The 14,144-nt window shown below is 36.0% G+C and overlaps 1 protein-coding gene and 1 long non-coding RNA gene across 2 annotated transcripts in view; one reads left to right on the forward strand and one right to left on the reverse strand.

The window, feature by feature from the left end:
- Positions 1 to 14,144, reverse strand: part of SV2C (synaptic vesicle glycoprotein 2C) — a 115,307-nt gene that overhangs the window by 11,205 nt on the left and 89,958 nt on the right. The window contains exons 8-12 of the mRNA XM_015615284.2: positions 13,509 to 13,597; positions 12,994 to 13,158; positions 10,194 to 10,327; positions 8,769 to 8,972; positions 7,727 to 7,886 (exon numbers count right to left, since the gene is read on the reverse strand). Coding sequence (XP_015470770.1) covers positions 7,727 to 7,886; positions 8,769 to 8,972; positions 10,194 to 10,327; positions 12,994 to 13,158; positions 13,509 to 13,597 — 752 coding nt within the window. The remainder of the gene's footprint in view (positions 1 to 7,726; positions 7,887 to 8,768; positions 8,973 to 10,193; positions 10,328 to 12,993; positions 13,159 to 13,508; positions 13,598 to 14,144) is intronic.
- LOC117245628 lies at positions 5,781 to 13,159 on the forward strand. Its single transcript, XR_004500515.1, has 3 exons — positions 5,781 to 5,848; positions 12,761 to 12,880; positions 13,038 to 13,159. It is a non-coding gene; the product is annotated as an uncharacterized LOC117245628 (long non-coding RNA).

Consider the following 14,144-nt stretch of genomic DNA (forward strand, 5'->3'; position numbering starts at 1 on the left):
ATTATGTATTATTTGTTTGTCAGTATGTCTCTTGCACTCCCCAGCAGTATTTTAATTTCTTTGTAATGTCTGATATTTAGCCAAAAAATTACTGTTTTGTCTGAAGTAAGTACAATTCCTCTTTGTGTAAAGCATGGCATTCATCCAGATAATGCATGACACTAAGTATTGGCAGTATCTAAAGAAAAGGAGACAGGTCATTTCTATGGCAGAGTAGAAACTACCCAAAAATCTGTAGAGAAAAACAAGTGGAAGAGACCTAGATATGTCTCTTATATGTTCAAAGTCATTGTTTACTTGTTTTGTATATATATTTGATTGAACCTGCAGTACTTTTACAAAATACATAGTGCTAAGGAAACCTGATCATGCACATCCTGGACATAAAAAATTTGAAAATTACATGTTCTGCCTTGCAGTAATCCAGACCCCTAAGGGCCAGAGAGCACATTGCTGAGAGCAGAAGATGAAGACACTTTGGGTAAGTGCTGCCTTTGAAAATTTCTGACAGAGAAAAAGTCACAGCAGCTCCTTGAAAATTCCTTCCTCAAAGAAACAAGCAAGTTAAAACATGCCCATTCTAAGCATGACCTTTGGAGGACTGGGTCTGAAGGAAGACCATGAGATAACACTGAAGGAAGCAGAGAAGAGCCATTCTACTGGGGTGAACTTCCAAAGCCAATGAGAAAACAAGCAGATGTCTGCTATGGAAACATCTGGGCTCCAGGAACATATAAAGCCCAGAATATCTGGAGGAATATGACCCAGGTGTAACTATTGAGAAGGAAAGAGCACCAGACTGATGGATGTTGTAGGGTTCATAAAATCACGGGGTGGGTAAGGTTGAAAGGGGCCACAGTCAGTCACCAAAGCTCAAACAGTCAAAAGCTCATCTTAGCCCAGCAGGTCTGTCCCCAGACTTTACTGGTTATTCTTCCTGAGGTGCAGGACCCGGCATTTGCCTTTGCTGAATTACAGACAGCTCTTCTCTGCCCATCTCTCCAGCCTGTCAAGGTCCTTCTGGAGAGCTGCAAAAAGCATGAATGTCTTTGAGGTTCCTGAAGAGGAAAGAACTTTGTTAATATAGACTGTATTGCAAGCATGTAGAAAGACGTTAAAGACATCACATCTGAACTTGAAACCCAAGGATAACAAGAGATTGCAGCTTTAATGAAGAACTCAAGGGAAGAGGGAAAGGAAAAGAGTCAGAATGGTTCTAATATCAGCCTCATTTATGCACAGAAAGTACTTCTAAAGTTATGGTGGTGACTGGTTGTGATCAGACTGCACATAAATATGATTTTCTTGGTTGCCAATGCTGATGTAAAATCAGACTGAACTCCAAATAACAGTAGCAGAAAAAAACCCCAAAAGATGGAGAAACTAGACACATAGTCAATCAACAGCCTCAGTAAATTCAGAGATACCAGAATTCCCCAAAGAATACATAGATACAGCTAAAACAAATTTGGATAGATACAGGCAGGAAATATTTAGAAAAGCAATAGCACAAAACATATGGGGATATTTTACTTATGGTTAGTGGTTTTTTATACACTAGGTATAAAGGTAAGCTGTTCCACAGATGTTAGCTGCTTATATCAGCTATTATGACAGTGGTCTGAATACAATTTTCTGAGCAATTTGAACCATTTCTTTTCATGTTCTGGTCTCTACAGATGCCACTGTTCTTTGGCTCTATTATTGATTATATACTCAGCATTACTTTATTGAGTTTTAAAGTCATTTTGTAATTCATACAAATACATACTTCTGTCTGAACAAAATTAAGGGAATTTTTCTGCACTGAAAAACCAGTTCTATTTGTAAAATGGACTTACAGAATTTTGCTGATTGTAAGGAGGTTTTATTAGTTTAATCCCATTAGTGTTATCAAATTATAAACAAATAAAAGTAAGAAAAAATAAGCTCATTTTACTACCCTTAGCTGTCCTGATAATTAAAAAATGAACAACCCAGAAGAAGCTCAATCTTTTAATCTTTAAGCAGATTTCAGGCATGTCCTTTTGCCTAAAATAAGCACATAATTGGCATGAACAATAAGATTTTAACAGGCTTAAGTAAATTGTTGTTACGACCTGCACCTGAAAAGCATAGTCACTGTTTAATCTTATACCTTCATACCCTTCAGTTTTAATACTGTGTTTGAATGTGTTTGTACTTATAGTTAGAACAAGGTGTTCAAACCTTTATGGAGCTCAAGGGGTAGAAAATTCAGACTGCTTGTTTTTTTAGACATCCTTCTTAGAACAGTGTTTGGGATTCAAACCCTTTAAAATCTGTATTAATTCATGCTTTTATAATTAACTGTCATGAATCCAGGGAAATAAAAATAGCCAGGAAATAAATATGCTGCAAATCACACATATATATGACTATTGTCTGTTAGGCAGTGTTAGGCAGTGTTAGTATAGTCTCTGCTACAATATTTGAGGGAAGTGCAAGAGTGTCAGCAAATGATCAAAGTTATGTGATTCATCATCTTACCATCCTCAACAAATTAAGTGAAAAGTTCCAAGTATACACCATTCATGTGTACACCAATTTTCTTTGCATTGATCAATTATTGGACCAATATTTGCACAAAAATTTCACGTTGACTTCATGAGTAATCCTCATTACTGCTCAAGGGAGACCAGCTGTAAGTAGCAAGAATTCGTTGTCCAGCTATAGAGTTCACTTAAGTCTTTCAGGCACATCAATAAAAAAATTCTGGCTAATCAGTTTGGGTTTGTCTTAAAAAAAACAAACCCAGATACAGATTTTAGTATTGATAGGAGAAAAATATATGCGTCTTTTATAAAAAATGTCAGGATAAGGAGAAAGCTGGATGTTACTGAAAAGGAATTTTCCCTGATGTATTTTACTTCTGCTGCTGAGAAAGCTGGGGCAAAGAAAAATGCTTAGCTTCCTTTCATCCAAGGTCCACATAAAAATGGCAAGAGTCCAAACAGTTAAAAATAGAGGGATTATCCAAGCCTTTAGATTAAAAGAGCTTGTTTCCTGATTGCCACATATGTTCTTTCTTAGACCAGGTGCTTGTATTCCTACATAAAATACTTCAGATGCACTTTTTCACTGCTGATAAAATATCTAAAAGCTTCTTGTCCTGTGGCAGAGTGCTACTAAATATGTAGCACAAATATTTGTTCTCTTTCTTGCCAAAGCTATTTACAAGAACAAGTTACAACAAAATTTTGTTGGAATTGATAATACGCAAAGCATTAAAATAGAGTTTCCAAATGTCCTGTGGACAATTTTCTGATGTCCTAATATTTTATATTCTTTTAAAAAGTTAGTACAGAAATACATATCATAGCCTGATCGATTATAGTGCTTAGTGTGCAATTAAAACCGTGGAATTTGCCTTTCTTCCTTGGATTACTGCAAAAGACATAGGTGTGGCAGGTCATGCCTTAAAAACCTTAACATTTCAGCAAAATGCAGCTGAGCTTTATCCACAGGATGAGAGTAGAAAATAGCTGTCAGAAGATCTACAGTAAGTCAATTACTGCTATTATGACTCAAAAGAATAGAAAGTTTCTCTTCTGTCATCCACACCAATACAAACTTGGATGTAAGATACTGTGAGAATTTTATTTATTGCTCTGGGCATAGATAGATCCTAAGGGGTTCACTTCTTCTTTAACCTAAGGGTTAAAGAAGAAGTGAAAAAATTAAGTATCATGAACTGAATATAGGAGTTTTATATTTCTTAATTATGGCCAAACCCTTATGAAATTTTTTCAGAGGCATTGAAAAAAGGCAAAACAGGATGACTTAATTTTATAGCTCACCTTGAATTCTAAGTATTCCTGGCCAAGATTCAAACCCAGATCTATGATAGACATAGTAAAATGATGAATTCTTGGTTACCTGATGCAATCTGATTTATTCTCTATGTGGGAGATGATCTATTTCTATTCCACTTTAAGTTATGGTTATTTGTAGTACAGTACCATCTCTCTGATGGGAATCTTGGCTTATAATGCTGATGCTTCCCAAGTTCACCAGAAGATAGGTACCATTTATACGAAAACTGCATTTTAAAGTAATAAAAACGTCTCAATGCTCCTTCTTCAGAGAACTTAAGCTTTCTTCTATTCTTACTTATATTACAGGCAGAGCTGAGAAAGTGTGCAGTGTTATTGCAGGCCCCTTGGGCACACACATTACAACACAAGTCATAATTACCTCATCACACAATATTTCTTTTTCCACATCACTCTGCCAGTGCAGAGAACAAAGAGGGCTTGAGGGTAAAATATAGATGCACTGAAGAAAACTTAGTTTCCCTCATCTGCTGTAGAAGTTGGAAGCTGCACTGTGAATAAGACTGAGGACTGCAACATGAGAAAACAGTTTCATGATTAAGAGAGTGGAGTGCTGTCAGAAGAAAGGATGAAATCCCAACTTCTGTTGCAGAATTTGCATATGAGGCAAGCAAGTCACATAAAGCTAACAAAATGGTCTTTAAGCATGCCTTTCTTATTTTCAGCTGAGCACCTTCAGGTTTATGTTGCTGGAGTGCTGGGCACCTAGAGCAGTATTGAAGTTACACTTCCAGCCCGTTTCTTCCAAAATGCTCAGTGACTGGAATTTTGGGTGTAACACACTCCAGCCTACAGATTTCCTCTCCTGATGGACAGCAGAGCCCATTAAGAAGATAAGGTAAAAGACAAGAGAAGACAAAGAGAAAATATAAGTTATTTACATTCTTGAGTTGTAATGTTTTACTTGCTTATTGGAAATAACTAGTTTATATCCAGATATCATGTCTGTCTTTTAAAAGTAGTGTATTGAAAAGTTCAGAAAGTGGTACTGTATTATCAAAATATTATTCATTATTTCATAAGTATCATCTAGAAGACAGAAATCCACTTATGACATTATAACATTAGTTATGTTATTTTCCATTTTAATGCTACTTCATCATCTACCTGAGAACCATTTGAAATCTGTATGTCCTCTAATATCTATTACAGCAGTTGTACAAACCAGCTGAGGTTTTATGAAGAACGTGAAAGCAAAAGCTGACCTAAAATAGCATAAAATTTGGAACAAGAAAGTAGGACAAACTATGTAGTTACCTCAGTTCCAGGGATCACTAAACCAAAATGTAAATATGTAGAAGAGTGTGAATTCATACAGAATCCAAATCTGTCAAGATTTTGAAGCAACCCTAACTGATGAAGAAGAAACTGAAATGTGTGCTCTGTATCACATAGACTGCCAAACAGTCCTCCACATTCCTACTGGAAAAAAGCCAGTATGATCCCTAAATTCCTAGAGTACGATTTATGAAACACCTTTCGTATTGTACTGCACAACACCAGCAAAGCCCCTGCAGTTCAACAACTGGCTGGTCTCCAGGAGGAGGAAAAGGAGGGGCTACCCAGTCCTGTTGTGCATGGTAGCATGAACTGGCCTCCCTCCACCCACCTTTCTTCGAGCCCAACCTCCAGCTACCCTTTTGCTGTGCATTTCTGGTCATTTCACTGATAGGCTGTAAGGAAACAGTATTAAACACTGACAGAGTGAGGGAGGATTTTGTGATTATATTCCCTTTACAGGAGAATCTGGAAGCCAGTTTTAGGACCAGATTCACTCTGCATGCAGCTTTGTAGCAAAAGAGAGCATCATCTTAAGTAGGAAGGATTTCATATGCAAAAACGGATCAGGAAGCTTCGTGTTCCACATATGCTGAGAAAGGCTGTTCAGCCCTACAGTGACTTGCAAAAGCTGGAAATTCCTAGCAAACTGTGGCAAGCTGTGCCTGGTTATGGAGATCACAGGAGTCTGAGAAGGAAACCCAGGATTATCAGAGGTGAGCAGTGCTGGTTGTTAAATTGCAGCTAGTCTGGATAAAAAAAAAATATCAGAGAAAAATTCTCACAAGCAACTTATTTGAGTCCCTGAAGGTATAAATTTTCAAAAAGTTATACAAAACAAGAAGTAGCTTTGCTCCAGTCTAAAAAAAAAGCTCAGATTGGCTGTTTGCTTATAACCAAGTTGGCAAAAACTAGCAGTCATGGTTCCATCACTATCAGAGCTTCTGGGAAAAAAGTCTCATAACATATGTCACCAATGTCTTTCCAGGCACAGGTAGATTCACCCACCAGCCTTTTTGTAGTGGTAATACAAAGAGACAAATTATTTCTCTGATTTGTTGTTAAAAACAGCTCAGTTTCAATTCAGTTTCTGTTTTCAGACAGTTATTCCTGCATACTAAAGCTTTTTAGAGAAAAGATGAGTCAGAAATTGCTATAATCCCAAAGCTAGCAGAAACTATTAAAAAAGATTATTAGCTACAACTAAAGATGTCTTAACATCTGTAGAGATATATATAGATAAATATCAGTTACATTCTTTATAGCATTCCTAGTAATTTTTTTTTTCTGTTAGCAACAATGACTTTTCCAATTCTTTTTCTTTACTTCTGTACTTTAGGAAAACATATGTGGCTGCTACATTCAGGAATGCCCAAAAGATGGTAATTTCTACAGGACATTTATTAGAATTATATCATAGCATTTGGATGGTGGAAGAATTCTTGCCAGAAGAGCAATTTCCTGAGGTGTAATAAAAATAATAGCACTTAGTATTAAGGTTTAGTGCTTGGGATTCCTAAATAGCCTGGTATTGTTATTTGATATAATTACAGCTGTGGACATCAATTTCTTGTCTGAAGAAGCACATAATTTTAAAACAACAATGAAAGGAGTACAGAGAAGCTAGTCTACACTTTTCTGTATCTCTTCATGGACAACACTAAAGACGGTGGAACATCTTTCCAAAAAATTACACTTGCCACCAAGGCATCATGCATTTATAAACTGGAAATATTGTTCACTTCATTTCAAACATCCAGTGAATGACATAATAATTAGCACTGCAACAGCAGAAAGGACACAATGTCCTTTGTTAGGAATCTGGGTATTTTTACATATGTTTTTTAGGGATTTGCGAGGGGGAAAAATATTCAAGGCTATTCAAGATAATGCAGCTTTTACATCCTTGCACTCCCCATGAAACAGAATATGACTCAACAGTTCTGCCTTAAGTCCATTAAATGACATAAGGTCAGGATTAAAAAGTGCCCTGTATCTGAAAAAAACCCAACCCATGTCATCTAGGGGAAATGTAGGATTTGAAAATTGTCCTGACATTTCTTACAAGAGCCCTGAAGAGTCAAGAGCGGTGCCCAAGATAATTTTTACCCACTTAATGTATACTCCAAGTGGTCCTGCATACAAATTCATGGCAGACTGATTAGCAGCTGAGGGTGGTTCAGACAATGATTTTTATCTTGATTCCCACCATTTCACAGACAAATGCAGCTGTATTTCTGGTTTGGACCAACTGCTGCCTTCATATACAGTTAAACTATGGGAAACTCAAAAATATTCCATCATTGTTTTCAGAAATACTACTCATTATCTGTGTTTTAAATGAGAGTAGCTGCTAGTCCTTCTGTTTTCAAATAAAACTACATTTATGGTATTTTCCTGATTAGGTGATACTTGATGCCAAATACATACTAAATTGCTCAAAACCCCTCATTGTTTCCCTTCGCTTTTCATAAGAAAAATTATTAATTTGGCCCTCTCAAAACATCACTACCTCTTCAAGGCTCATACAAAATAACTTCTCTTTGCCATTTCTGCTGGTACATTGAGGTTAGGGGAAGTATATCTGCACATACCTTCTGTCTGTAGGATACAGCTCCACAGTAATGACATCTAGAGAGTTCCATGCTGAGATGGTGAGGCCATTGTACAGGCACAGCATACCTATCATCATGGATTCACTGGTCCCAAACCACAGGAAGAAACAGCTGATGCCAGAAAGAACCATGGAACCACCTAGGTACAAGGCAGGTGAAGCAAATATATAAAGCAAACATGGAGTTGTATTTAAAGAATAACCTTTGTTTTGTCTAATATTTCTGTGAACATAGTGTAGCTAACTAAGTGACCCAAATATTTGAGTTAAACACCAAAGAGACCTCCTCTACTGGTAAGGCCAGACAGAAAGACAAATGTTGAAGGATGGAGGCCACAGGAAAAAAGTAAAATTCCTCATGTATCAGAATACATCACAAAGTATTCAGCTGGAAGCCACTTCGAATTCCCAAAGCAAGATGCCTGAGGAAAACTTCCCTCCCATTATTCTTTGCTCATAATCCTTTGTAAGTAGATGAAACCTGTTCATGTATTATAATAAAAACACTGTATTTATTTTATTGTATTTATATAGAGATACTGCCCTAGAAAAATTAAGATTATGAACTACCACATAGTTACTCAATTAAATTGAAAACTAATTTCTCATTTTTGACAATTCACAGGAGATACCTTTCAACTGTGTTCCTATGCAAAATTGATAACATAAAAAGAACAGCTGATACTTTCCAGGAGCTGCTCCACTAGCTGAGGGTCACCTGTGCATACTTTGCTTTCCTTTCAGCTGGAGCAGAGATAAACCACCAGTCACCAGTCTCCGAAATCACATTCTAAATGACTAGATTATGGTCTTTTAATATCTGTGTGGATGAGCAAGTAGAGGTGGCTGCAGATGCCTTTTTTCCCTAGAGTTTCTAAACTGGGGGCTTTTAAAAACAGTACTTATGATGCCACATAAATGACACATCTGCAGAAAGAATGTTTTCCAATTCTCTGAGCCAAATTCCTTGAAAAGAGGATGTGTTACTTTTTACATTCCCTGTACCAAAGTGAATCCCCTACCTAGCATCGTTAACCGTCCTATTCTATCCATCAGGAGGGCGGACACAATATTTCCTGGTAACACTGCCAAAGTTCCAAGGAAATTGACAAAGTAGATCCAGTAGGCACTGTAGTCATCATCAAAAGAAATCTGGCATCCTGTCCTGATGTGAAAAAATGTGCAATTTATCAATTCACTGTCAACAAATTTATACTGCTCGAGATCTGTGGAAAGAAGAAAAAGAATTGTTTCAGCTAGCAGCCAACTCCATATGCAACTTTTGATTAAAAACATTTCAACTTCAAGCAACTGCAATGACAACTTGGAGCTTTCATAGCTTTGCAAAAAGGGGACTAGTTACTGCTGTTAATTTTGATAGTTTTTTCTCTTACTAGAAAAATTTTCAAAGCTCTTGAAAAGGACCAACTAAAGCCTGGAAATAGGAAGTTATACCACTGTAATTTACCCTGCTTGGATTGTATTTGGTTAAGGCCTTTCAGCACCAGCTGGTCTTGCACAAAATGTACTAGGGATTCACAAGTTTCTTTGACTCTGTCTTTCTCAGTATCAGGCCTATTTCTTGATGAGACTGTCTATTGTGTTCAATTTGGTTTGATTTCCTTTAAGTGAAATATTCCTGTGGAATTCAGTTTAAACTCATTTTCATTTCTGAGAAGTCCTCATGGTCTCCAGCTTGTCCATGGATGAGTTACTTACTCTTTGTAGTTAATTCTTCTGCCAGTACCAATCTTTTTTTTTCCTGTTCCTCTTGTCAGCCTTATAAACCTGAACCTTCCTTCCACATAAAGGTCTTTGCTTGCTCTGAAACCTAGGTCTATTACTGTTATGACTGTTGTAGTTACAGGAAAGTGGGAAGAAGTGCCCCATCTTTCCAACAAGCTTAGTTGGCCATGTTCTACTTTCAGTTATGTTTTCTTAAGCTGGAGAAAAATAAATTCTTCTGTTGAAACATGTGAAAATATGGATTTCCCATTACTTAGGAGATTGGGAATGATTAAAGACTAGGTAATTTGGATCATAAATTCAGATTCCCCTGCCACAGCAAGGACAGTGAACAAAATATTTCACCAGACCCTTTTATACTATATAAAAATACAGTAGTTAAATCTACCAGTAAAACAGTAAATGTATTTTCTTCTCTCCAGACTGACTCTCTTTAGAGACAGTTGATATCAAAGATTAAAAAAGGTCTTTTATTATGTGAATAAAAGAAATAATTTATTATCTGAGTCAATATTAGGCCTGCACTATCTCTTGTGCAGTGAAATACTTTCACTTATCTCTTGTAGCAAGCTGGCTGTTTTTTATATATTATTATGACTTACAGGAGGACTTCTTGTATGTCTTATTAGAAAACCAGAAATAATCAATATAAGATGAGGACATGCAGATGACCAATGGGCATTTGAGGCTCTTTGTCATACCTGTATTGTAGAAGGTGGTGTTCACGAAAGTACAATTCCTGAAGTATGTGTTCAGTGAAGTAATGTCTTCAAAAACACAGTTCTTAAAGAGTGAATCTTCAAAGGTTACTGATTTAAACTTCATCATAATAAACCTGCCCAATACAAAGAATTGCTGTCAATCTACCTTCATAGTTTTGAATAAAAACAAATAGAACTATTTAGATCTAAAAAAATCTCAAACTCAGTAACAATGATTCCTTTGATACATTTTACAGCTATGATTAATGATTAGCTAGTTCTAGAATACTATTGTTCAGAAGAAGAATTAGTAACACATATAGTTCCACATAGTTACTGGCCCAAACTGGTAATGTGATTTATTTGATAATATTTCTGTTGTTACTTGTCTTTAATCATCAATCAGCACCAATGTTATGACATCCATGAAACAGCCTTGTAAAAGCACAGTTGCTAATAATTTGACATTACACCTGTAAACAGTGAGTTAATGCTTCAGATATTCAGTCCCTGGGAATAAACAAGCACAGGCTAATACCAAGAAGCTGAAAAGAAAAAAGTTTTAAAACAATCTTGATTTGTCAGAGGAACACACTGGTTAGGCTCAAATGCAAAACATACTGGTGTTGAAAGTAGTTTTCACAAAATGGTTATAACATGAATAAAAAGTTACATTGCCAGTTACAGAGCTAGACATCTAACTATAAGTATGTCCTCATTAATCCTTTGCCTATGGATGCTATTTCAATTATAATTACTGTGTAATTAAAGCTGCCATAACGAATTTGCTGGTAGCTTTTTTTAAATTTCTGAACATCCTTCTTCCTACAGACACTCATTTAACACAAGGTTTTATCAAAATATTAATAGAAAAAGTCAGTGACAAATTATATTACATACAGTAACTTTCTATCTCAATGTCACTGGATTAAAACAATGCTTTATTGAATATGAATTTTTAGTAAAATTCTACCAAATAACATTATGTTAACAACAGTAACCACAACAAAGATGTGGAAATGCATCATTATTTTCATGATGTCTTTTATTTCACATGAAGGTGTGGGAAAAAAGGGCAGTTTTTTCTTCCAAATGCATACCTGGCTTTATTCTAGTCAAACCTGGTGTCACTAGCTAAATATTTTTCTTATAAGAAGAGTAATAGTAGGAATAGGAACACAAAAAATATGCTATCTACAAAGGAGCAGGAATTAAACTCTCCCACGAATAAATTTGTTGGAACCACATCTTTATGAGAAGGGAGAGAAAAAGCTAGTAGTATTTATCACAGTAAGTGACTTACTAACTAATGAATTCTCTTTTTGTATTGGTCAGAAGAATAGTGTTTTCAGTCCATTAGTTTTAGTTACTATATCATTTCTCATTTGTGACAGTCTGATTAAAATCAGGCTGGAGTTACTCATTATCATTTTTCATACAGCACTTTCCAATCTAAAATGGAGACTAGTTCCAGAGGAGAACAAAGAAAATATAGTGATCAGATTAGTCAATTGAAACAGAACTGACAGACTACACATTCTACAGTCTTCTGAAGCGCTTTTTACCTTTGGACAGGAAGTATGTGACTACATTAAAATTGGTGTCATAATGATTTGAATTAAAACCCAACAGTCAAAAAAGTCAAGTATTGATGGATCTTCTCATTAAGAAAGAACTTGAAGGAAACAGTGAGATTGAGGGTGAGTAGGGTATTGAAACATTTATGAAGGAAGGATAGCAAATGGGTTCATGCCTCTTGGGAAATGTTTTGTGAATCCCAAGTAACTGTCAGATGCATATTAAATTTACACATTTGAAAGAGCAATTTACTGATTTAGCATAAATTAATATATATTTAGTGCTTTACAATAATATTCTGTTTAAATTGATACAACCTCAGTTACTGACACTGATTTTAGGAGAACGTCTGGATTCTGGAAAGGAGTGGGACTTGGAAGTTATGGCTAGGTTAAAAATTAAAGAACTGCTGTTTTTTTCTTCAATGCAGAAACCTTTAACTGTGTCAAAACCCAAGCTCTACTACTACTGCTAAATCATCACAAAATAATCAATTTTATTCACTTACATATAGATTTTCCTACGGAAATAATAATTTCTTAATATCATGACTTCCAGCAGACCATTCATATGGTTGTTCTGTACAGTTCTTAATAGAAACCAGATACCTAAACCAGATGTGTTTAATTTTCCCCTAAGTTATCTAGTTATTTGTGAGTCCAGATATAGCCTTAATATATTTGCCTTTGGCTAAAAAAATCACAGAAGTCTTTGTCAGAATGTTGTTTCCCATTTCAGAGCTGTTCATGCTTTTTATTGGTTTACAGTAATGTTTAGCTTTCATTTTTCTGTGATAAGATCCTAACCTCCCCATGTTCAGCCATTTCACAGAAGTGCCTTTCATCAATAAAAAAAGAACCAGCAACAGAGATGAAAGTACATCTTTGCCCAGCCCCCTACAATATACTGCATATGTTGGATCTGAAAACCTTTGAATCCCACTGTGAAAGGAAGTAAAATTGACGTAGACTTTTTGGTCTGTTTTGCAGGATGACAAGTAAGCTGGGTTGGCATTGCAGATCCTCACACAGGAACCACGAGGGCATGTACATTTCTCCCCACGCTCATGAGTCAAGAAGTTAAGAACAGAAATAAATATTCACTGAAAGGTAACAAAACCATCTATCATTACCTCATAGAAAAAACTGGGTTATTAGGATGAGCTTTAAAGCATGCATCTGTTTATTCCAGCTAAGCCAAGATATTAAAAAAACCTCTAAACCTGTCATTGATGTATTCTCCATTGCTGTGAATCTGATTTTCCAGTGTGAAGTTGAAGACGAAATGTGAGACCTCCTCGTTGCGGAAATGTTTCACTCGGGATGCGTACTCATCTGACTGCAGATGTTTAATGACATCAGGAAACCAGACAGATAAGCCATAGTAGCTGTGAAAAAACAGAAGAACTTCAGGCACCAGCCTTATTCATTCAGAAATCTGTGCCAGGTGTGAATGAGCAGCTCCTTTGGCCACCTATGTGACGGAGCTGTTGCTCCATCAGAATAAAATCCTCCATAATATAAAATTTTTGAAAGACACTGACACCAGAAGATGTCAGTTTTTCAAAGGAGGTATTCCTAATGAGTCAAGTTTACAACCAAGAACAGACTGACAAATATAACATTTTGTGGAAAGATCCTGAATAAAACAGATGATCATAGTGTAAGAAATGTACATGCAGATGATTTTTATGTCTGTCAAGACTATAAAAAATGGTTTAATCTCAACCACTCTTACCCAAAAGACAGGGTGAACCACACAGCTGTAAGCTTGATTGTATTATCCTTCACTGGGTAGTTGAAGCATCTCATAAATGTCAACCAAATCTGTAAATCATTATGAAACACATTTATTTACATATCTTTACATATCTTTGTTTTATTTTGAACAATTTTCTTAAAGGCTAGAAGATATTTGATTCTTATTTGCTTGTTTCTTTTGGGCATGAGAGAGAGCAAATCGGCTTTCTTGCCACACTTCTTTTGATGCAGCCCAGAACGTATTTTCTCATCTGTAAGAACATATTAGTCTCATATCAATTCTTTTGTAAACAGTGTGGACTGTGTGTAACAATTCAACCTTATTCTGATCACCTCAAACTTTCTTAATCTCTAGGCAGCTTCATTTTACTATCTTACATAAACCACGGATTTTCTCAGAAGCATTTTCTTGTCACTTCCCAGTATTAGACAAACTACATTCCATAATTAAAGAGGGATACAATCAGAGTTTGATTTATTCTAACCTACCATGGCTAGAAATTGATGTCTGAACTATATGAGGAAAATGTTGCACTACCCCAAGATCAGAGACCTTGTATATGGTATAGCAGAGGTGACTGAGAATGATGTTCTCATCTCTGTCCTTCTCTCC

This window comes from Parus major, chromosome Z, assembly GCF_001522545.3.
Source record: "Parus major isolate Abel chromosome Z, Parus_major1.1, whole genome shotgun sequence".
NCBI lineage: Eukaryota > Metazoa > Chordata > Aves > Passeriformes > Paridae > Parus > Parus major.